Below are 24,498 nucleotides of genomic sequence, written 5' to 3'. Positions count from 1 at the left end.
TAAAACAGAATTTGACACCGCGTCACCATAAGAGGTCAGTGACCGAGAGGTGATCTCCGACCCTACAATCATTGGCCAGAATTCTGTCTGCAGAATGACTGGCACGTTTGTCACCACTGGTGGCTAAATATTCGTAGAAACCAGGAGCCACAAAATTCATGAGCACGTAGTCATTGGGATGGCACGGTGGCACAGTGGTTAGCACTGCTGCCTCACAGTGCCAAGGACCCGGGTTCGATTCCCGGGGGCACGGTGGCACAGTGGTTGGCACTGCTGCCTCACAGTGCCAAGGACCCGGGTTCAATTCCGGCCTTGGGTGACTGTCTGTGTGGAGTTTGCACGTTCTCCCCATGTCTGCGTGGGTTTCCTCCGGGTGCTCCGGTTTCCCCCCACAGTCCGAAAGACCTGCGGGTTAGGTGGTGGATTGGCCATGCTAAATTGCCTCTCAGTGTCCAGGTGATTAGCAGGGTAACTACGTGGGGCTACGGGGACAGGGCCTGGGTGGGATTGTTGTTGGTGCAGGCTCAATGGGTCGAATGGCCTCCTTTTATACTGTAGGGATTCTATGATTCTATTCTATGAAATTGTGATTGCTTAAAACGGAATCCTACAACCTCACTCGGGCAAGGCTCATAAAATCCCACCGAGGCTAACAGAGAATTCCGTTCTGCAAGCGGGGCGGGTGGAACATAAACATCAGTGTGGACCAGTTGGGTCAAACTGCCTGTTTCTGTTACACTCTGACCAAGGGTCATCCAGACTCGAAACGTTGGTTCTATTCTCTCTCCACAGATGCTGTCAGACCTGCTGAGATTTTCCAGCATTTTCTGTTTTTGTTTCAGATTCCGCAGTAATTTGCCTGTTTCTGTGCTGAAACCGCGACATAATTCCATATGCAATATGTCTGCCCCTTGCATCTTCTTCACTGCCAGATATACCTCCTCACAGGCCCTCATTGCAAACACTGCGCATGGGCTAGTATGGCCAAGTTGAAAACTTAACTCCTTTGTGTGTTCTTAGGCAAGTCCTCACAGCGGCAATGCCGCTGCCCTTTGCTGTGTTGCTTTGCCACTGAGGTGGGGTCCTTAGAAACCCACCCTATGTGAGCGGAATTGAGACACTGCCTTAGTTGATCTGCCAGTAGGGGCCAGACTGTCATTGCTGCAGCCATTACCTGCTAATGTCACACTGAAGGATTAATGATTGCAACATAATTGCTCCAAGTTTAAAGGATGATAAATACGAGGTTGATTGCTAGGAAATAACAGTCAGTAATATAAATAGATATTATACACAAGGTACTAACATTTCCTGAAATTTACTCTTGAAAAAATAAACAAGCCAACCAGCAATCTAACCAACCCTCAGGTCAGGAAGCCCCCTCCTACATCACTGCCACTATCTATATCTAGGAATGCCAAGAGGTACACTGCAACACACTGTTAGGCTGAGAACACCAAAGGAATGAATAAGGATCCCCCTCTCGCTCAGTCCAAGGTGGTAAATAACTCTGTGTTTCTCCAATTCTGACTTCCTCACCATCTCAATTTCTGTTGCCCCACCATTGGGAACTGTACCTTTAGCTGCCGAGATGCTAAACTCCAGAATTCCCTCCCTAAACTCTGGAATTCCTATCCCAAAAGCTCTGGAATTATCTCCATGAGCTCTAGAGTTCCCACCCTAAGCTCTAGAATTCCCTCCCTAAGGTCTGGAATTCCCTCCCTAAGCTCTGGAATTCTCTCCCTAAGGTCTGGAATTCCCTCCCTAAGTCTGGAATTCCCTCCCTAAGCTCTGGAACTCCCTCCCCAAACCTCTGTGATCCATTCTCTTCCTTTGACACTCCTTAAACTTTACCTCATTGACCAAGCGTTTGGTCACCTGACCTAGAGTTCCTTTATGTGCCTCGGTATTAATTACCTTTCAGAGGGTAAAGCTCCTGTAAAGTATATTTCAGTGCATCAGAGGTGCTGTATCAGGTAAATTGTCACTGTCGTTGCATAGGTCTGCAATTTCCTCTTAACCAAGCTCAATATAATCTGTTAGATCACGGGAGGATTGAGGCTGGAATGGAGTAGCAATTGCCTTGCAAGAAACCCAGAGCGAAGGTTCAGTATGGGACACCTACATTTAATTAGACAATGATATTGGCGCCAACTTAATCTGGAGTCAAATCTGCACACACACAATTGTAGCAAGGGTATTTGTGCGACAGATGTTTGGCCAAATGATCAGGGATCAGTTGTCAACGTTGCATAGGTCCTTTCAATCTGCCCTCTTTGGGGTATCAACCGACCCATGATTGCGTATGATTCCAGGGGTGGTCCAGTCCTGCCTCTGCCCACTCGAGAGGGACAAGACTTGGCAGAGGTGGTGTTGAGCTTCAGGTTTAGCTGTGCTTCCCCCCACCTCCTTCAGGAGTGCCATGAATGATACTGCCCTTCAAATCAATCCTGAAAATTATTTAAACAGGAAAATGTCCTGTTTCTTTCAGACATTCCCCCATTCCCCATTCGATTTACTCATGATACAGGTGTTGATGATGCTATTTGCTCTTGTTTGCGATTTCCATTAAAAGGTTTGTTGAACACTCCTCACTGCTGATGCTGCTTTTCAATGTCTTGCTTTTTTAAATGCTTTTCACAGGATGTGGGCCAGCATTTACTGCCAATCCCTAATTGCCCTTGAGTAGATGGTGATGAGCTGCCTTCTTAAACTCGCTGCAGTCCCTGAGGTGTAGATACACTCATAGTGCCATTGAGGAGGAAATTCCAGGATTTTGACCCAGCGACAGTGAAGGAACATTGATATATTTCCAAATCAGGATGGTGAGTGGCTTGGAGAGGAATTTCCAGGTGGTGGTGTTCCCAGGTATCTGCTGCCCTTGTCCTTCTGGGTGATAGAGGTCACAGGTTTGGAGGGTTTTATCGAAGGAACCTTGGCAAGTTGCTGCAGTGCTTCCTGTAGGGCAATTAGGGATGGCCACTGACCTAGCCAGTGATGCCCACACCCCTTAAATGAATAAAATAAATGGTATATATTACTGCCACTGCGCATCGGTGGTGGAGGGTGCTGGCATTGGAGATGGTAGATGAGGTGCCAATTAACCAGGTTACTGAGTCTTGGAGCCAAGCTTCTTGAGTGTTGTTGGAGCTGTACTCATGATGTGGAGATGCCGGCGTTGGACTGGGGTAAACACAGTAAGAGTTTTAACAACACCAGGTTAAAGTCCAACAGGTTTATTTGGTAGCAAATGCTGTACTATCCAGGCAAGTGGGGAGTATTCCATCACACTCCTAACTTGTGCTTTGTAGATGGTGGAGGCTTTGCTACTGATATAATAAGAGTTTATTGTGCCTGTTTGTGGAATTATATATTTCCCTGGAAATTATAAGTTGCAATCCCATTATATGAATGTTTAATGATTGGAACAAAATGGATTACTGCTTCTGTCAAAGTAATGGAGAAAGGGATTTTATCCATTGATAATTGGATGATTTCCTGGTTGAGACTGAGGGTATTGCAAAGATACTGAATGTGTGTCATCCATCTGTCTTCACAAGAGAAGATGGTGATGCCAATCTAGCAGTAAAAGGATGAGGCAGTAGTGATGTTAGAAAAGATAAAGGCACAGTGGTTAGTACTGCTGCCTCATAGCACCAGGGACCGAGGTTCGATTCCAGCCTCGGGTGACTGTCTGTGTGGAGTTTGTACGTTCTCCCCATGTCTGCGTGGGTTTCCTCCAGATGCTCCGATTTCCTCCCACAGTCCAAAGATATGTAGGTTAGGTGTATTGGCCATTTAAATTGACCCTTAGTGTCCAAAGATGTGTAGGTTAGGAGGATTAGCGAGGTAAATGTGCGCAGATAGGGTGAGGGAGAGGGCCTAGGTGGGATGCTCTTTTGGAGAGTCAGTGCAGACTCGATAGGCCAAATGGCCTCTTTCTGTACTGTAGAGACTTTATGAATTTTGATGGATTTCTGAAAGCGTTGGCAATTAGTAAAGTTAAAAGCTACCCGGTTCACTTGAGATCCATCCTGGATCACTGAAAGAAGTCTGGGTGGAATTTGCTGAGCTCCAGCCACAATATCCTCTTTGTATTTGGAGAGGACCAGAGGATTGTATATGTAACACCTCGGTTTAAAAATAAACCCAGCTACTACAGGCTTCAACCTAAACTTGGTCATAGGGAAAGTTGTAATGAGAATATTCAGGAACAAAATTAGTTGACACTTGGAAAATTATGAGTTAACAAATAAAATACAGTATGGATTTGGCACATGGCAAGTAATGTTTTGACTAAACTGGTTGAGTTCCTTGATGGAGAATGTAAAGGGTTGATGAGGGTGGTGCAGTTGATGGAAGGCACTTGACAAAGTGCCACATAATAGGCTTGTTCACAAAATGAAAGCCCATGGGAATAAAGAGACAGTGGCAGTGTGGTTACAAAATTGGCCAAGAGACAGGAAGCCGAATGGTTATTTTCCAGACCAGGAGACAGTGGTGTCCCCAGAGGTCACCATTGGGATCACTGTTTTTTAGATCTGTGATCTGGATCAAAGTTTGCAGATCAGACAAAAATCAGAAATGTATTAAACATGGTGAAGAGCGTATAGCAGTCTTCAGGGCAACACAGGTTAGTGAAATGGACCGATACGTGGCAGATTAAATCTAAGGCAGGAAGTGTGAAGTGATTCATGTTGGTCGGAAGAATAAGGAGAGGCATTCTGAACATAATGATAACATTTTGAAGGAGGTTCAGGAATAGAAACCTGGCAGTGTCTGGACACACATCATTGAAGGTGGCAGTTCTGATTTTTTTTAAATTTTGAGTTGATTTGATTTATTATTGTCACATGTATTAACATTCAGTGAAAAGTATTGTTTCTTGCACACTATACAGATAAAACATACCGTTCATAGAGAAGGAAAGGAGAGAGTGCAGAATGTAGTGTTACAGTCATAGCCAGGGTGTAGAGAAAGATCAACTTAATGCAAGGTAGGTCCATTCAAAAGTCTGACAGCAGCAGGGAAGAAGCTGTTCTTGAGTCGGTTGGTACGTGACCTCAGACTTTTGTATCTTTTTCCCAATGGAAGAAGGTGGAAGAGAGAATGTCCAGGGTGCATGGGGTCCTTAATTATGCTGGCTCCTTTGCCGAGGCAGCGGGAAGTGTAGACAGTTCAGCACCTCCATGAATTTCTCGGGAGTTGCCCGCTCAAATTGACAAAGCAGTGGCAGTCCCCAACATGGCTGCCACCATCCTGTGCCACTGATACCACACAGGCAGCTCCTGAGTGCTGGGCTAGCCTCCTAGCCAATTAGGAAGTGACAAGTCATGTCACATGACAGATGCAGGCTGAGCACTGAGTCAGAACCCAGAATTCATCCAGATACAAGTTCTCAACCCAGCATTGAAAATCTGGCCCCCTGGATTTGTCCTGACCTCAGGAAAATACAACATTTGCTTATGGTAGGCACACAAAAAAATCTCCCAGGATCTGTCATCCCCACCAAGACTGAATGGTTTTTGAAAGCCAGTAAGAGAGGATGCCGACTTGAGACAAATTACATTGTGAAGAGTTCCAGAATTGAGTTGCCGATCGTCAGTCCATGCCTAGACTCACAGGCAAGAAATAGTCACTTGGCCAAAGTAGTGAAAGGCCTATTGAGTGCTGTAGTGAATCTGTGCTGGCCAGAGAATGATGTGGAGATGCCGGCGTTGGACTGGGGTAAACACAGTAAGAAGTCTCACAACACCAGGTTAAAGTCCAACAGGTTTATTTGGTAGCAAATACCATAAACTTTCGGAGCACAGCTCCTTCGTCAGAAGGAGCTGTGCTCCGAAAGCTTATGGTATTTGCTACCAAATAAACCTGTTGGTCTTGAACCTGTTGTTGTGAGACTTCTTACTGGCCAGAGAAAGCAGGGGTGGTTGGATCTAGCTCTTCCGAGACATTCCATTGGAATAATCTGTGTGTGGCAACACCACCATGCTAAATGGGATAAACCTCAAACAGATCCAGCAACTCAGCCATGAGGCACTGTGGGCCATCAACAACAGCAGAATTGTACTCAACCACAATCTGTAACCTCATGGCCCAGCATATCCCCCACTCCACTATTAGCATCAAGCCACGGGATCAACCCTGGTTCAATGGAACGTGCAGGAGGGTATTTCAGGAGCAACATCAGGCATAGCTAAAAATGAGGTGTCAACCTGGTGAAGCTACAACACAGGACCACTTGCATGCCAAACAGCAGAAGCAGCAAGTGACAGGCAGAGCAAAGTGATTCCATAATCAACGGATCAGATCTAAGCTCTGCATTTCTGTCACATCCAGCTGTGAATGGTGGTGGACAATTAAACAACTTCCTGGAGGAGGAGGCTCCACAAATATGCCCATCCTCAATGATGGAGGAGCCCAGCATATCAGTGCAAAAGGCTGAAATATTGCAAACATCTTCAGCCAGAAGTGCCGAGTGGATGGTCCATCTCGGCCTCTTCCAGAGGTCCCCAGCATCTCAGATGTCAGTCTTCAACTATCTCCATGTGAAATCAAGAAATGGCTGAAGGCACTGGATACTACAAAGGCTATGGACCCTGACAATATCCAAGCCATAGTAATGAAGACTTGTGCCTCAGGTCTTGCTGTGCCAAGCTGTTCCAGTACAGCCAGAACACTGGCATCTAGCCGGCAATGTGGAAAATTGCCCAGGTATGTCTTGTTTATAAAAATCAGGACAAATCCAAACTGACCAATTACCGCCCCACCAGTCTGCCCTTGATCATCAGTAAAGTGATGGAAGGGGTCATCAACAGTGTTATCAAGTGGCACTTGTTCACTGATGCCCAGTTTGGGTTTCGCCAAGCTCACTCAGCTCCTGACCTCATTACAGCCTTGGTTCAACATGGACAAAAGAGCTGAACTCCAGAGGTGAGGTGAGAGTGACTGTCCTTGACATCAAGCACTGAGAGTGCCATCAAGGGGCATTAGTAGATCTGGAGTCAATGGGAATTGGGGGAAAACTCTCCGCTGGTTGGAGTCACACCTGGTACAAAGGAAGATGGTTGTGGTGGTTGGAGGTCAATCATCTCAGCTCCAGAACATCACTGCAGGAGTCCCTCAGGGTAGTGCCCCAGGCCCAACCATCTTCAACTGCTTCATCAATGACCTTCCTTCCATCATAAGGTCAGAGGAGGGGGTGTTCGCTGATGATGTTCAGTATCATTCACAACTCCTCAGATACTGAAGCAGTTTATGTCCAAATGGACAATATTCAGGCTTGGGCTGATAAGTGGTAAGTAACATTCAATGGCCATCTCCAACAAAAGAAGATCTAACCATCGCCTCTTGACATTCAATGGCATTACCATCACTGAATCCCCCACTATCAACATCCTTGGTGTTACGGTTGACCAGAAACTGAACTGGACTAGCTGTATAAATACTGCAGCTACTGCAGCTCCAAGAGCAGGTCAGTGGTGAGTAACTCACCTCCTGGCTCCACAGGCCTATTCACCATCAATAAGGCACAAGTCAGGAGCGTAATGGAATACTCTCTACTTACCTGGATGAGTGCAGCTCCAACAACACCCAAGAAGCTTGACACAATCCAGGACAATGCAGCCCGCTTGATTTGACCCCATTCACAAACATTCACTCCCTCCATCACCGACGCTCAGCGGCAGCGGTTTGTACTATCTACGAGATGCACTGCAGGGACTCACCAAGGTTTCTTAGACATCTTCCAACCCACGACCACTACCCGATGCCTGGGGAACACCACCACCTGGAAGTTCTCCTCCAAGTCACACACCATCCTGACTTGGAAATATATCATCGTTCCTTCAATGTCGCTGGGTCAAAATCCTGGAACTCCCTCCCTAACAGCACTGTGGGTGTACCTCCACCTCATGCACTGCAGCGGTTCAAGAAGACAGCTCACCACCACCCTCTGAAGGACAACTGGGGATGGATAATAATTGCTGGCCTAGCCAGCAACACCCATGTCCCATGAATGAATAAAGAATAATAATTCCACACATTAAAGCAGATGCATAGGATTCAGAGCAATATCTGATAGAAGAGGGGCAGGATTTTCCGGCCATGCTCGCCCTAAGACCGGAAAATCCCGCCCGAGGTCAACTGGCCTTTGTATGGCCGCCCCCCCCCGCCATGACTCCCAAGACAGGCGGGACGGGAAAATTCTGCCTGAAGTCTTTCCTGAACTTGCTCATGGGATTATCCAGATCTCTCCCTATTTTACCAGCTTCGTCATCGATCTGGAAGGAATTCTTTTGATCCTCTTAGCAATATTACACAAAAGAAAAGATGAATGCATTTCCTAAAGAGGAAAATGAGCTGCATCTCTGTGCTCACATTGAAATATACAAAGCCCTCTGAATGGGAGCAAGTGAATAATGCAGCTGTCACTTTATCCTTGGGTTCAAATTATGTCATAAACCATGAAACGGAACCTTCGAGAAGCTGTCTGAACCAGGGTAACCTCATTATTCACTCAAACCATCCATTATTATTCCAATCTGCATTCATGGCTTTATGAAATAAATCATTATTCGCAGCAGTTAAAATACAATAAGCAAAGAGATTGTGGTACACAATCGGGCAATCTCCCTGATCCACCATCCCAGTTATCCAGCTCTGACTGAAAGCACACGGGTTACAGATCAGAAGAATCACTGTCAGGCTGATTTCCCCACTCACACCTCTCTCTGGCGGCACAGTGGTTAGCACTGCTGACTCACAGCGCCAGGGACCCAGCTTCGATTCCCGGCTTGGGTCACTGTCTGTGCGGAGTTTGCACGTTCTCCCCGTGTCTGCGTGGGTTTCCTCCGGATGCTCCGGTATCCTCCCACAGTCCGAAAGACGTGCTGGTTAGGTACATTGACCATACTAAATTCTCCCTCAGTGTACCCGAATAGGCACCGGAGTGTGGCGACTCGGGGATTTTCACAGTAACTTCATTGCAGTGTTAATGTAAGCCTACTTGTGACACTAATAAATAAACTTAAACTCTTAGCAGCTCAGTATTGGGAGCGCAGTTTCGCATGACAGAGACCCTCTGGGAGGAGATTAGAGGATTTCTTTTTTGTAACAAATGGTTAGTCATTTGGAAATGGATTGCTTGGTAGGGTGACAGATACCGATTAATCATAGCTTTCAAAGTGAATTGGTAAATGCTTAAAGAGAAAAAGATTTCAGGGAAAGAGCGAGGGAGCGGCACTAACCTGGTTGCTCAGCAAAGGAACTAGCATAGACTTGTGGGGTCGAATGGTCTCCTGCTGTAGCAGGTACATTCACCAGCCTTGCCGAGTTAGCTGTCCTCGGCTCAGTGCTGGGGAAAGTATAGGAAAACTCCAGAAATGTCCTATCATCCCGAAAAGATAATTCAACAATGAACCTGCAAGAGGTTCGTGACCCCATTAAATTGGAGCAGACTCGATGGGCCAAATGGCCTAATTCTGCTCCTACATTTTATGGTCTAAATAGCACTGGTGGGGATGTTCGCTGATGATTGCACAATGTTCAGTATCATTCACGGCTCTTCAGGTACTGAAGCAGTCTATGTCCAAGTGGATAACTTCCAGGCTTGGGCTGAGAAGTGGCAAGTCACATTCATGCCACACAAGCGCCAAGCAATGACCATCTCCAGCAAAAGAAGATCCAACCAGATGTGGTTCAGACTCTTCGATGTCATGTTCAGCTGTGCAATGTTAAGATAGGGTGCAGTAGTTTGAGTTCACCCAGTTCTGAACCACAGCCCCAGTCCATTACTTGTTGACTTATGAGAGTTAATGACAATGCGAGTGACCTCTGTTTCTGACCCCTGAGTACCCTAGCTGGGAATATGAATGAAAACCCAGCGACGGTATTCGGCAATGTGAACCTGGCAACTTTCACCCTCTCACTGTACATATGAAGCATGGACGGTGTTTGGATTCAGAGCAAGTTATTGGAGGGCCACTACAACAAAACATCAAGATGATGAATGAGTCCGGTGGTGGTGGTTACAGATCACCCCAAGTTGCTGTGGCAACATACACTTTTCCATGCATGTTGTCCTCTGGAGCTATGGACAGTGATGGTCGAGGCCCCAATCTCTTTCCATCACATGGCTGACCAGGCATCCCTCCCACTCCTAGCGCCCCCTATTTGCGTGTGTTGGAAGGATTTTGCAGGTTGATGCTTTCAACCTGCTTTGGCGACATTATGAATGCATCTTCCTTGGCCATCAAATCCTGGCAGCTCGAACCCGGAGCTCCTGGCTCAGAGGCAGGGAATGCTGACTCACTGCACCACAAGAGCTCCATTTAATTTAATGTATAATACCGTTACTCTAAATAACAGTCAAAGGATGCTGAGAGTTTAATACACATTGTGCTTTGAATAATGGCGAGCTCTGGGCTAAGGTAATCAAATGATAAAGCAGTGTGGGCTCCTGTTCTTTTTGGGAGGTAAGATCTATCTATACAGGGCAAATAGGCAGTTGGAGTTTAGGTTGATATTTAGAACTTTTGTTTAACTCTAGAATTAGGGAGAAATTTTGCAGGATTTCCCTCAGGAATGTATGGATGTGTATGGATCGTTGATGGATTTATCAATCATTCCTTACTCCCTACTTCTTTATTTCTTCATTTAGAGACAGATACTGATGCATTGTGAATTCCTCATTGCTGCCTTGTGATGATGCCTCAGTTATTAAGCCGGGGGATGGGCGGGGTGGGGGACACCATTCTGCAGAGCCTGGCTCTCTCCTCTGCATTCACAACACTTTGTAAACTGAGCCCCCAGAGGAGGGAGGGTTGAGTTGGACGAACCTTGTTCAGTTTCCAGAAGGCTGCGCTTGGGAAGCCTGGTTCCTGGATTACTGGTACAAAGTGAGGAGTGTCCAATGTTCAGTGGCGAATCCATAATGGAAGCCCCCCCACTAATCGCTTCATCACATCTTTCTGTCTCTGTGATCCAGGTGAAGGATCATGAGCTCCTTCTAGTGGCCGCGATGGAGCACAGCAGTGACAGAAGTCTCAGGGCAGGTTTGCAGGGCCAACAAGGTGAAGAGGGAAAAGAGTGCAGAGGAACAGGAGGAACGGGAACTGGAGAGCACCACAGAAACCAGGGGAAAAGACTGCTAATAGCTGTCTCTCGAACCTGCTCTGCCATTCAATCCCTGATATTCGACTTCAACTCCACTTTCCACCCCTCCCCAAATCCCTTGATTGCAACAGATCAGTAATCTCTCTCTCTTCATATTCAATGATGGGAGCATCCGCAATCCTCTGAGGGAGAGAATTCCAAAGATTACTACTTCAGTGAAGACTTCTCTCATCCCAGCCCTAAATAATCAGCCCGTTATCCTTAGATGACGCCTGCCCTTGTTCTAGGTTCCCTGGCTTTGGGAAACAACTTCTCAGCCTCTACCCTTCAAAATATTTGATGTTTTAATGAGATTGTCTCTCATTCTTCTCAACTCTAAGGAATATATTCCCAATTTACTCAGCCTCTCATCATTGGTTAACCCTTTCATCCCAAGGAACCAGTCTAGTGAACCTTCTGTGCACTGCCTCTGATGCAAGTATATCCTTAAGGAGACCAAAACTGTGCCAAGTGTTCCAAATATGGTCTCACTAAAGCTCTGTACAATTCGAGCAACACTGTCTTATTCTTGTACGCCAAAGAAATGGATGCCAGCACGCCATTTGCTTTCCTAATCGCTTGTTGTGCTGCAATGCTAACTTTCTGCGCTCCTTGTACAAGTGCACCCAAGCCCCTCTGAACATCAACATTTACAAATTTATTTTTAAAAAAATATATTCTGCTTTTCTCTCCTTACTGCCTCACACTTCCCCACGTTATATTCCATCTGCCACCTTGGTGCTCACTCACTGAACCTGTCCACATCTCATTGCAGCCTCTCTGTGTCCTACTCACAACTTACATTCACACCTAAAGAGAAAATGCTGGAAAATCTCAGCAGGTCTGGCAGCATCTGTAAGGAGAGAAAAGAGCTGACGTTTCAAGTCCAGATGACCCTTTGTCAAAGCTAAAAGGCATAGAAAGCAGGAGATATTTATACTGGAAGGTGAGCGAATGAAAGATGAGCCATAGCCACAGAAACCTGGGGAAAAGACTGCTAATAGCTGTCCACAGAGAGAGTAAAGAGTGTGAATGGCCAAAGGGCAGCGAAGCTGTGAGCTGTGACAGATGAAGATGTTTTTTACATCCTCACCTAACTTTGCATCATCAGCAAGGTTGGATCTATTACTCTGAGTTTCTTCATTTAAGTCATGAATATAGATCATGAATAACTGAGACCTCAACCCTGGTGCTGGTGGTGCTGCCCTGATTACGATCTGCCAACTTGAAAATGCCCTGTCTTACCCTACTCTTCACTTCCTGTCCACTAACCAGTCCTCTCCTCATGCTGAAATATAACCACAACTTGATCAGCCCTTATCCTCCAAATAAAACTTTTGTGTGGCACCTCATTAAACGACTTTTGGAAATTTAAGGATAACGGGTGAGATTATCCTGCCTCCCAGCTGCGTGTTTCACGCCGACAGGAGGTGACACGTTGTTTGCAAGCGGTGGGGTTCTCTAATCCCACTGCCGTCAATGAGAATTCCCATTGATGTCACCCCATGCCAGCAGGAAGCCCACAGGTGGAAGTGCGCTGCCAGCGGGACTGGAGAAAATCGCCGGCGTGAACGGCCAGAGAATTCCAGCCATTACATCTCCGAGTTCCCCTTTATCTACTCTACTGGTTACATCCTCAAAAAACACTAATAAATTTGTCAAACAGGGTTTCCCTTGCATAAAACTGCTGACTTTGTCTGTTCATACTATGCTTTTCTATGTGCATTGTTGAGAATTCCTTAATGAGAGATTCCAGCATTTTCTCAATGACTGATGTCAGGCTAACTAGCCCGTCATTCCCTGTTTTCCCTCCCTCCTTTCCTGCGTACCAATGTTACTTTTGCCAACTTCCAATCTGCCGGGACCTTTCTCAAGTCTAGGGAATTTGGGGAAATAGGGCAGCACATCCAGTATCTCTGCGGCTCTCTCTTTTAGAACTCTCGGATGACGGCCACGGAGCAACATTACCCTCAATACACGTTTTCTTTGATATTGAAAGAGTTACAGTTTGGTAATAATTAAAGGAAAGGTCATGCAGGCAAGTGATATCGCTGGCATTGAACCAGGCGCTATTATATATGTGAGCTGTCCACCCTTGGATTCATTACATCTTAAATTCACAAATGTAAATAGAATATGTGACAAATCAATCAGCATCTGTACAGAGGTTATGACAGGTTATGTTTGAGGTTTTATATGTTGTTACTTGCAATTGGTTCTATTTTCCAGTGTGGTATTGTAATCTCTCTGATCTCATTCTGCAGCTTGTTAGGGGCGGGGGGAAGAGTTTAATGTAGTTTAGTTTATTTATTACTGTCACAAGTAGGCTTACATTAACACTGCAGTGAAAATCCCCTAGTCGCCACACTCTGGCACCTGTTCGGGTACACTAAGGGAGAATTTAGCGTGGCCAATGCACCTAACCAGCACATCTTTCAGACTGTGGGAGGAAACCGGAGCACCCGGAGGAAACCCACAGAGACGGGGAGAACATGCAGACTCCACACGGACAGTGACCCAAGCCGGGAACCGAACGCAGGTCCCGCTGTGAGGCAGCAGTGTTAACCACTGTGCCACCGTGCCACATAGTTTAGGAGCTAAAATCAGTTGTAGTGTCACTGGAGACAGCTCAATCCAGATTAATCCTGAGTTTCTGATCCAGAACGGAACCTGGATCTTGTGTCCTCTGTTTCATTATGATTACTTCTCGCAGTGTATTTATCTGCTGCAGTATTGTGTACTGGGGAAAGGAAAGGCAGTTAGGAAGGTTTAGTGGGATAAAGATTCTAAAATTTTACAGCAGCTTGGGCTCCCTCCTTTCAACTGTTTAGATAAAAGATCCCAATGACTCTTCGAGGCTTGTTAAAGGTTGAAAGGGTGTGTTGTGTCACACGGATGTATTCCTGGCTAAACATGTTCATATCACACAGTGCTACATCCAGCATTGGTCAGGCTTGTATTTCAATTTTTAAATCCTCTTAGTCGTACTGATAACTTTTTTAGTGTGACGTCTAAGATTTGCTGGTTAGATCCATTGGCCATGCTAAATTCTCTCTCAGTGTACCTGAACAGACGTCGGAGCGGGTGACATGGGGATTTTCACAGTAACTTCATTGCAGTGTTACTGTAAGCCTACTTGTGACACTAATAAAAAAAGAATCCTACCCAATGACTGGGTCTTGCTGGAAAATACATGGTGCACATGGAATGAGAGCATGATTAGGTGGAGCACAGTCGCAGGAGACTAGCATATACACACACACACACACTCACACACATACAATCTCTCTATCACACACACACATTCACGCAATCCCTCTATCACACACACATTCACACACTCACACAATCCCTCTATCACACACATACATACACTCACACATTCCCTCTAACATACACACATTCACACAATCCCTCTATCACACACACACATACACACACTCACACAATCCCTCTATCATACACACACTCACACAATCCCTCTATCACACACACACATACACACACTCACACAATCCCTCTATCATACACACACTCACACAATCCCTCTATCACACACACACATACTCACACAATCCCTCTATCATACACACACTCACACAATCCCTCTATTACACACACACATACACACACTCACACAATCCCTCTATCATACACACACACAATCCTTCTCACCCAGACACACATTCAAATACACACACACACACATATATACGCACTCCCTCATATACACAAACAGACTTGCACGCTCACACATACACACAGATACGTACTGATATGCATGCACTAACTCTCACACAAATACACACAACTCACACTCCTTCTCACACACACTCTTCCACACACACACACACAAACACACACAAATGCACTCACACACACACTCGCTATCACACGCATATTCCCTCACACTCACAGACACGTTCCCTTACACGCACAGACACACACACATACATACACACACTCACACAATCCCTCTATCACACACACACTTACACACAATCCTTCTCATACAGACACACACTCAAATACACACACATACACACACGCACAGACTTGCACACTCACACATACACACAGATACGCATTGATATGCACACATACACATGCACATAATGTGTGTTTTTGTGAGTGTGTGGCACACAGATACACATGTATCCACACACACGGAGACTCACAGGAAGCTGTGCTTCAAGATGAGACTAAGTATGTTTTTAAAAGATGGGAATATCAGACAGGAAAAGCATGAAGAAAGAACTTAAACTCATTGGGTATATTAGGAATTCACAGCACTGCAGCCATCAGGATGGTGGCCTCAGTGGAGGATATGTTGAAGATCAATGAGAATGTGCACATTTATCATAATGCACAAAGCTCAGCTTTGAACGAGAGAAAGCCCAGACACCCCAGAATAGTTCAGATGAAGGTGTGTACCAAAAGTGTGGCATTGGCTGATATTTTTAGTTACTTTTTTCTTAATATTTATTTTAGCTCCAGTTTGCAAATGTTTTGAATTTTCCCTCTGCTCCCACTGAAGAAGCTGCCCCGTGCCGGGGTGCAGTTTCCAACACAACAGCTCTCTCCCTTTCACCCAGATGGTCATTCTTCAATCAGCTGAAGCAGCAAGCGTCAAGGAGCAAACAGGTGGGATGTGCACTCACCATCTTTGCTGCATCCTGTGGTACCATCACACACAATCCCCACTGCCCCCTGCTGTGCCCAGACTGAATAAAACTGCCCAAGCAAAACATCCAAACCTTGCTGGCTTAACAGCTTCTATTATTTGACTAATAATATAGCACCCTTCAAATTGCACGCTTTAACCAGAATCCCTACAGTGCAGAAAGAGGCCATTTGGCCCATCGAGTCTGCACCAACTCTCCGAAAGAGCATCCCATCCAGGCCCTACCCTCTGCCCTATCCCTGCAACTCCACACATTAATCATGGCCAATTCACCTAACCTGGACATCTTTGCACTCTAGGAGGAAACCGGAGCACCCGAAGGAAACCCACGCAGACACGGGGAGAAGGTGCAAACTCCACACAGACAGTGACCCGAGGCTGGAATTGAACCCAGGTCCCTGGCGCTGTGAGGCAGCAGTACTAACCACTGTGCCACCCACTGTGCCTATGTGCCAGTTTAAATGCTACTTTTGTTACAGGATTTTTTTAGTGTTTTGGAGGTGACATTTCTAAAACAACCTCATTTTAAACCAAAACGCAGTGACTTTGCTTGTGATTGGGCCAGCAATCCCAAAAATAGAGACCATCTCCTCACAGGGCCAAAATAAATCAAATTCCATTCTTATGACATGGATTTCCGGTCCCAGTGTGGGATAATACTCGACAACAGAAAACAACTGGCATTTATGGTGCATCCTTAGTAGAACAATACACCCAGAAGCTCTTAACAGGAGCAATATCAGACAACACTAACACTGGGCCACAACAAGAGATATTAGATCAGGTGACCACAATCTTGGTCAAAGAAGTAGGTTTTAAGAAGCGTCTTAAAGCAGCAGAGAGAGATTCAGAGGGTTTTCCGATCAGTGGCCTGGCTTTGATCCAGCCCCCATCTCGATTCAAACCATGTGACGTCTGCTGGCCTGGATCTGGCACAGGTACCAATACTGAAACAAGTGTCTTCATGGAAATAGGTCCCTTCACACACTCATGATGTATTCTATTGTCCATTTCACTATCTTTTGCTCGATTAGGAAATGGGGAAACAAGTGAACAGGTTGAAGGAGAGCAAGAAAGAGAGAGAAAGTAGAGAGAGAGAGACAAATAGAGAGAGAAAGAGAGAGAGAAAGAGACTTCATTACTTTGCCAAAGGAATCTTTGCATTTTCAACTCATTCCTATTTCACCCCCACTCCCATCCTCAGCCTCATTCTCACCCACACCAGGCCACCCCAACCCCAATCCTAACCCCCGTTACCATTGAGCCACCCTCACATCAGCTCCAACCCCACTCACAGCCCACCGACCCTCACCATCCCCCATTCTCACCCCAGCCCCTCCTGACCCGCACCCTTCCCCACACCCTCATCTCCAACCTGACCCTCAATGGCAGCCTGACCCCTACCCCCACCCCAACCCTCATCCTTACCCTGACTCCCACTCTGACCCCTACCCTCCCATCCTGACCCTTACCCCCACCCTGACCCCTACCCCCACTCTGAGCCTATCCCCACCCTGACCCTTACCCCCATCCTGACCCCTACCCCCACTCTGACCCTATCCCCACCCTGACCCTAGCCCCGACCCACACACATTCTGACCCTTACCCTCAACCTGACCCGCACCCTGACCCCCCACCCGATCCTCACCCCAACCTTGACCCTTGCCTCCACTCACACTGATTCTCATCCTCCCTACCATTCCCACTCTCTCCCCATCCACTTCCTCATCATCCCCTCACTCCCTTCCTTGCCCACTCGCACCCCGCTACCACTCTGACCCTCACCCCTCATCCCACTACCACTCTGACCCTCACCCCTCATCCCACTACCACTCTGACCCTCACCCCTCATCCCACTACCAGTCTGACCCTCACCCCTCATCCCACTACCACTCTGACCCTCACCCCTCATCCCACTACCACTCTGACCCTCACCCCTCATCCTGCTACCACTCTGACCCTCACCCCTCATCCTGCTACCACTCTGACCCTCACCCCTCATCCTGCTACCACTCTGACCTTCACCCCTCATCCTGCTACCACTCTGACCCTCACCCCTCATCCTGCTACCACGCTGACCCTCACCCCTCATCCTGCTACCACTCTGACCCTCACCCCCCTACCACTCTGACCCTCACCCCTTATCCCACTACCACTCTGACCCTCACCCCCCTACCACTCTGACCCTCACCCCTCATCCCACTACCACTCTGACCCTCACCCCCCTACCACTCTGACCCTCACCCCTCATCCCACTACCACTCTGACCCTCACCCCCCTACCACTCTGACCCTCACCCCTCATCCCACTACCACTCTGACCCTCACCCCCCTACCACTCTGACCCTCACCCCTCATCCCACTACCAGTCTGACCCTCACCCCTCATCCCACTACCAGTCTGACCCTCACCCCTCATCCCACTACCACTCTGACCCTCACCCCTCATCCCACTACCACTCTGACCCTCACCCCTCATCCTGCTACCACTCTGACCCTCACCCCTCATCCTGCTACCACTCTGACCCTCACCCCTCATCCTGCTACCACTCTGACCCTCACCCCTCATCCTGCTACCACTCTGACCCTCACCCCTCATCCTGCTACCACGCTGACCCTCACCCCTCATCCTGCTACCACTCTGACCCTCACCCCCCTACCACTCTGACCCTCACCCCTTATCCCACTACCACTCTGACCCTCACCCCCCTACCACTCTGACCCTCACCCCTCATCCCACTACCACTCTGACCCTCACCCCCCTACCACTCTGACCCTCACCCCTCATCCCACTACCACTCTGACCCTCACCCCCCTACCACTCTGACCCTCACCCCTCATCCCACTACCACTCTGACCCTCACCCCCCTACCACTCTGACCCTCACCCCTCATCCCGCTACCATTCTGACCCTCACCCCACCCCACCCTCAGCCTACTCCTTGCTCAAAAATCCCTCCCACCTCCATCACCACCACCCTAACCCCCGATCTCCCCCTGCTCCTCCCGCACAAGCTGAGGCAGTCATTCATTGTCCTTGATAGAGAATTCTTGTCCTTCACACCTTCCCAGTGAAATACCCCAACCCCTGCCCCCGAAACACCTTCCCGTGTCTTTGAGAGTGTGTGTGGATGTGTAGCTCACAGAGAGGCTTATTTCAAATATATTTAACATCTACGTGTACATTGCAAAATGTATTCCTGCTTTTTTGGAAACTGGGTTAGATGCAGAGGGTAAAGTGTGAGTGAGGCAGGTTCATTGGAAGCATTTAATTGTGAACTGGATTGTGATCAGCAGCGGGAATATGTACAGGGTATTGGGGAGAATGTGTGGGAATAGTACTGGTTGAGTTGCTCATTCGGAGAGCTAGCACAGACGCGGTGGGCCGAGTGGCCAACTGGTGCGCTGCAACAACTCTGGGTGATACTGTAAGTGTGAGCTGTAAGCAGCGTGAGTATTTTCAGCGCTGGTAACTTTTCCCATCGGGAATGCTGAGTTTACTGCAGTCACTCCTTACTCTGGGACACACAATCATTCACTCCCACTTCACTGGAAGCTGCAAACTCCCTCACCTAGAACAGGACAGCGTCTGGAGCTCAAATTCCCAAGATCTAAAGAGATTGTGTAAAAGTGGGGAGGGTTTGGGGCATTGCCCCGAGGGTGGCAGAGAGAGGCATGCTCCCGGAGTCACCCACTTGCGGGGATTATTAACCTTCTTAAGGAGCTTGTGGAACAGGCAGGAGGGATCAGTGTAAGTGGTATCATGTTTACTGTGTAAGAAGGAGCGTTTCTCCAGCATTTTCTGTTTAAATTTCCGATTCCCAGCACCCGCAGTGTTTTCCTTACAACACAAATCGCATCTGTGGGGATTTTCACAGTAACTTCATTGCAGTGTTAATGTAAGGCTACTTGTGACACTAATAAGTAAACTACAAAACTTTACCAAAATATTGCTTCTAACTGTGAACCCCCCCCCCCCCCCGCCCCCCCAACACACACACAACTCAATGACATCTATCAATCAGACATTAATGTTAACATTCAGAGGTAACAACAGAGCAGCCTGAATTCCAGTCCTTAACTCCTGCTGATCCCGAATTTAAAAACCCTGCTCTCTTGTGCTTTCCACTTTGAACAGGCTGAGGGTGAGAGGATGCTGACTGATCTCCCCGCTCACAGCTGGGGGGGGGGCGGGGGGAATGCACAGCCAACCTGCATCTCCCGATCTCCCCGTGGGGATCGACTGCTTCAGTCAAGCATCAGTCCAGGGGGACTGAAACAGTTGAAGGAGATAACGGGTTCTCGAACAGAACAAGCAGTCAGTGAATCTCCTCTCTGTTACACTGAGACTGACTGATAACTGGGTGGTTTTGTTATGGGGTTGGAAGGGGGCTGGGGGGAAGTTGCTTCACTGAATAGACACTTGGTGGATTTGGGTATAAGCATCAGAAAGTCGGACACATTGTTTAAAACAACGACAGCAACCTGTATTTATATAGCGCCTTCAACACGCCCCAAGTCCCTTTCCAGAAACTTCATCCAATGGAATTTGACAGGAAGCCCAGAAAGAGATCTTTGAGAACACAGCTCATGAACCGGAGGTTGTAAAACACAGGGACATAGAAAATGTTGCTCCAAACTGACCCAAGATCATTCTGCTTTCCTTACACCATCCCGGGATTCAATGATAATGGGGATCGTTGAGGAATGTCAAGCCTTCTATCTTGTCAGTGAGCAGATGTGAGGTCGGGGAGTGTTGGTGAGGGTTGCGAACCTTTTACATCTAATTGGTGCTACAGTTACCACCCATCCCTCCAACCCCTCCCCACAGGTGGGAAATGTAGGGTGCAAACAGGGGGCAGAACTTATCAGTCATGGTGGAAAGCAGAAACTGCTGGAAATACTCTGCAGCTCCGGCAGCATCTGTGGAGAGAGAAATTGCCTCTCATCAGAACATTATCGACCTGAAACATTCACCGTGTTTCTCTCTCCGCTGTCTGGCCGCTTTTCCAGCATTTTCTGTTTGAATTTCAGATTCCCAGCATCCGCAATATTTTCCTTATGTCACAAATTGGAAGAGTTAGAGTATCAAGATACTGTTTCTATCTGTCAATGTCCCCCTCACAACACTCACTCACTCACACACACTCACTCACTCATACATAGTGACACACATTGACACACACACAGACACACACTCACGCAGACACACTCACGCAGACACACAACTCAATCACAACTGTAAATCAGAAATTAATATTAACACCCAGATGGAAGAATGGAGCAGCCTGAATTCCAGTCCTGGCCGGCTCTGGCTGACTAGACAATCCTGAACCGGGGTCTGCCCTTGGTTTCAATGACGCGACTGAAAGTCTGGTTAACTGTCACCGAGCCAGTAACCTCCGTGTTTGTATATGTCTGTGTGTGTGTGTGTGTGTTTGTGAGTCTGTGTGTTCCAGTGAGTGTCTGTGTGTTTGTCTTTGTGTATTTGTGCCTGTCTGTGTGCCTGTCTGTGTATATCTGTTTGCGCCTGTATCTGTGTGTGTGTCTGTTTGTGCCCGTGTGTGTGCGCGTCTGTATTTGTGTGTGTCTGTGCGTGAGATGTCTATGTGTGTGCCTTTGTCTGTGTGAGATGTCTATGTGTGTGCCTTTGTCTGTGTGAGATGTCTATGTGTGTGCCTTTGTGTGAGATGTCTCTGTGTGTTCGTGTCTATGTGTGTTTGCGCTTGTGAGTGTCTATGTGTCAGATATCTGTGTGTGCCTGTGTGTGCCTGTGTGTATCAGTGTGTCTGTGTGCGTGTGTGTGAGTCTGTGTGTATGTCAGTGTGTGTGTATGTGCGTGTGAGTCTGTGTATGTGTGAGTCTGTGTGTGAGAGTGTCTGTGTGTGAGTCTGTGTGTGAGAGGTGTCTGTGTGTGTCTGTGTGTGTGTTAATCGCAAATCCCTCTATTGCCTGAGAAGGAAACTTCCACTCAATGCCACAGAGTGAAGCTGAGGATGAAAAATCCAAGGGGGGCGGGGGGGATGAAATGTGGACATTTTCCGGGCTGGGTTGGAGTGTGAGCCCTGGGCCAGTTGCTGTGTGTTTGCTCTGAGGAGCTGGGCTCTGGGTGGCTTGTTCCTCAGCCTCAGTGTGAGTGCAGTTTAACCCTCTCACCTTCTCCCCTGTCCACGAAGCTGCTGATGGTGTTTGCCTGTCCCGCCGCTCTCTGCAGGCTGCTGTTGAAGCCGCTCCGCTCCGCCACGGACAGGCTCTTGTAGAGGAACAGCATGTAATCGTGAGGGGTCACCTGGGGGCTGCCAGCCTTCCTCCACCTTCTCACCGGGCTGCCCGCTGCCCCCTCGCCTTTCCCCCTCTCGTTCTTCGCCGTCCCCTCCCCAGTCCTCCGGCTGCCTTTCCTGAGGCCGGAATTTCCCGTCCTAACGGCCGCCGCGCCTCTGCCGGTCCCGCCGGAGTTCCATCTGGCGGCGGCGGCGGAGGGCAGTCCCTTGCCGGCGAGCTGCCCTTTGCCTGCCGCGGCGCCGGGGAGCAGTGCCGCCGAATGGGGAGGGGGCAGGCACAGGCAGCTCAGGTAGCAGATGAGGAGGGGGAGATGTCTCAGTAATTCCATGCTCCGAGCAGACTGGGGGCGAATCCTTGCTGAGTGGCGGCGGGCTGACAATGCACCGACTCCCAAAACTTCCAGACAAATCTCTCCAAGACTTTCCTCCGAACTTTAGGAATCTGTCCCATAGTGGACTCGGCTGAGTACAGATTTAAAAATCCCTGATTCCTTCAGCCAGTATAAGAGAAACCAGAAATGAGAGAGAGGGGGGAAAAATCAACTTGTCCTTTCCTTGTTCCTTGTCCTCTTCGCAGTCAGAGCAATGGTTCAATTCTTGCTTCGAAGCTTCATCCCGAGGAGCAGAAATGAGTAATTCAGCCCAGCGCCCTCTCTCTTAAAAACTTCCAAAATTTTGAATCATTTCCAATAAAAATATTTCACACTCAGATATTGTGTAAAGGGACAGGTGCCCGTGGTTTCGGCAAACCTGCTTCTAGCAATCGGCGAGAGAGTTCCGACAACATTCTGGATGAGAGAGAGGGAGAGAGAGAGAGAGAGAGAAATCGCTTTAATTACTTGCTGATGTTCAGCACTCGGCCTGTCCAAAGCTGTTTGGGTGCAATATATTTCTTTTAAATAATATATACATATATATACATGGGCTGAACTTGGACTATCCGAGCTACAGTGAGAGCAATGTGTGATGGAGAAGCTTCTTTCAATTCTCTTCACTGTCAGTGAGGGACTCACATTCCTCCAGACATTGAAATCGCGACCAAACGTAACTTCCTTTTATTTTAAGAATAAGTACATTTTTTTAACAGAATGAGCCCTCCCGCCCCCGGTTGGAAAGCTAACACTTTGCTTTCAGTTTGGATTTTTTTAAAACTCTGGAACAGCACAAGGAACTCCAGGGGAAGGTCAGTGGTTTATTGGGATATTTTCTTACAACTCCAGCTAAAACTGTAGCAGCTCTGGGTATCTGTCACTGGGTACCTCGCCCTGTCACTGGGACCCTACTGGGTACTGAGGTCCCCACCTGGTGTTTCTTGCAGCCACAGTCAGGGATACTGTTAGTGATTTTTACCAAGAGCTCCTTGGTTGTCTAGTGGTTAGGATTCGGCTCTCTCACCGCCGTGGCCCAGGTTCGATTCCCAGTCGGGGAACATCATCTTTAGTGGGTGGCGCGGTGGCACAGTGGTTAGCGTTGCTGCCTCACAGCGCCAGGGACACGGGTTCGATTCCCGGACTTGTGTCACTGTCTGTGTGGAGTCTGCACATTCTCCACATGTCTGTGTGGGTTTCCTCCGGGTGCTCCGGTTTCCTCCCACAGTCTGAAAGATGTGCTGGTTAGGTGCATTGCCTATGCTAAATTCTCCCTCAGTGTACCCGAACAGGTGCCAGAGTGTGGCGACTAGGGGATTTTCACAGTAACTTCATTGCAGTGTTAATGTAAGCCTTACTTGTGACACTAATACTTAAACTTTAAAGATGGTTTTGGTGCTGTCAATGAGCACCATTGGATTGTAGGGATATAGAGAGGGTAACACACTCAAAGGCGCCTTTAGGTTACAATGGGTAACGTCTCAGGGTTCAAGTCCCACTTCAGGACTTGGTGGTTATGGAAGGTGAATAACATGGTGAAACAGGTCGATTGTCAACTTGGTAATCAGTCTGTAAATCTTTCCCACACACCTGTTGACAGGCGGTAAGAGTGGGAGAGTTTCCTGGTAAGCCACACTGCAGAAGGCACAGCAAACCACTGCTGTACTTTGCCAAGCATCATCACGGACCAATCCAATGGAAGTCCATGACCTTTGTAGCGTATGAGACCTGAAGGATGATGAACACAGCCAAAGATTAGAGCCAAGAGGAAGAGCTGACACTGCTCTGTGCTCTTATCATAGGAGGAGGCCATTCAGCCTCTTAGGACCCAGACTAGCTCTCTTCAAGAACAACTCACCTGCCATTCCCCATCTTTTCCTCATAGCCCCTTGTAAATCTTTCTCTCAGAGAATGATCCAATTCTCTTTTGAAATCTGCCTCCCCCCCAGTCTCAGGCAGTGTATTCCAGATCCGAATCTGATGTCTTTCAGATGAAATGTCTGCTCAGGTGAAT

General features: G+C 47.7%; 1 protein-coding gene across 1 annotated transcript in view; it reads right to left on the bottom strand.

Moving 5' to 3' along the window:
• The window catches only part of gdf5 (growth differentiation factor 5), a 37,320-nt gene extending 14,508 nt beyond the window's left edge, over positions 1-22,812 (bottom strand). Inside the window, exon 1 of the mRNA XM_078236178.1 lies at positions 21,992-22,812. Within this exon, the coding sequence (XP_078092304.1) occupies positions 21,992-22,445 (454 nt within the window). The 5' untranslated portion in view covers positions 22,446-22,812. The remainder of the gene's footprint in view (positions 1-21,991) is intronic.
• Positions 22,813-24,498: the final 1,686 nt, after the last annotated feature.

This window comes from Mustelus asterias, chromosome 20, assembly GCF_964213995.1.
Source record: "Mustelus asterias chromosome 20, sMusAst1.hap1.1, whole genome shotgun sequence".
NCBI lineage: Eukaryota > Metazoa > Chordata > Chondrichthyes > Carcharhiniformes > Triakidae > Mustelus > Mustelus asterias.
This window is presented reverse-complemented; position numbering and strand designations above follow the sequence as displayed.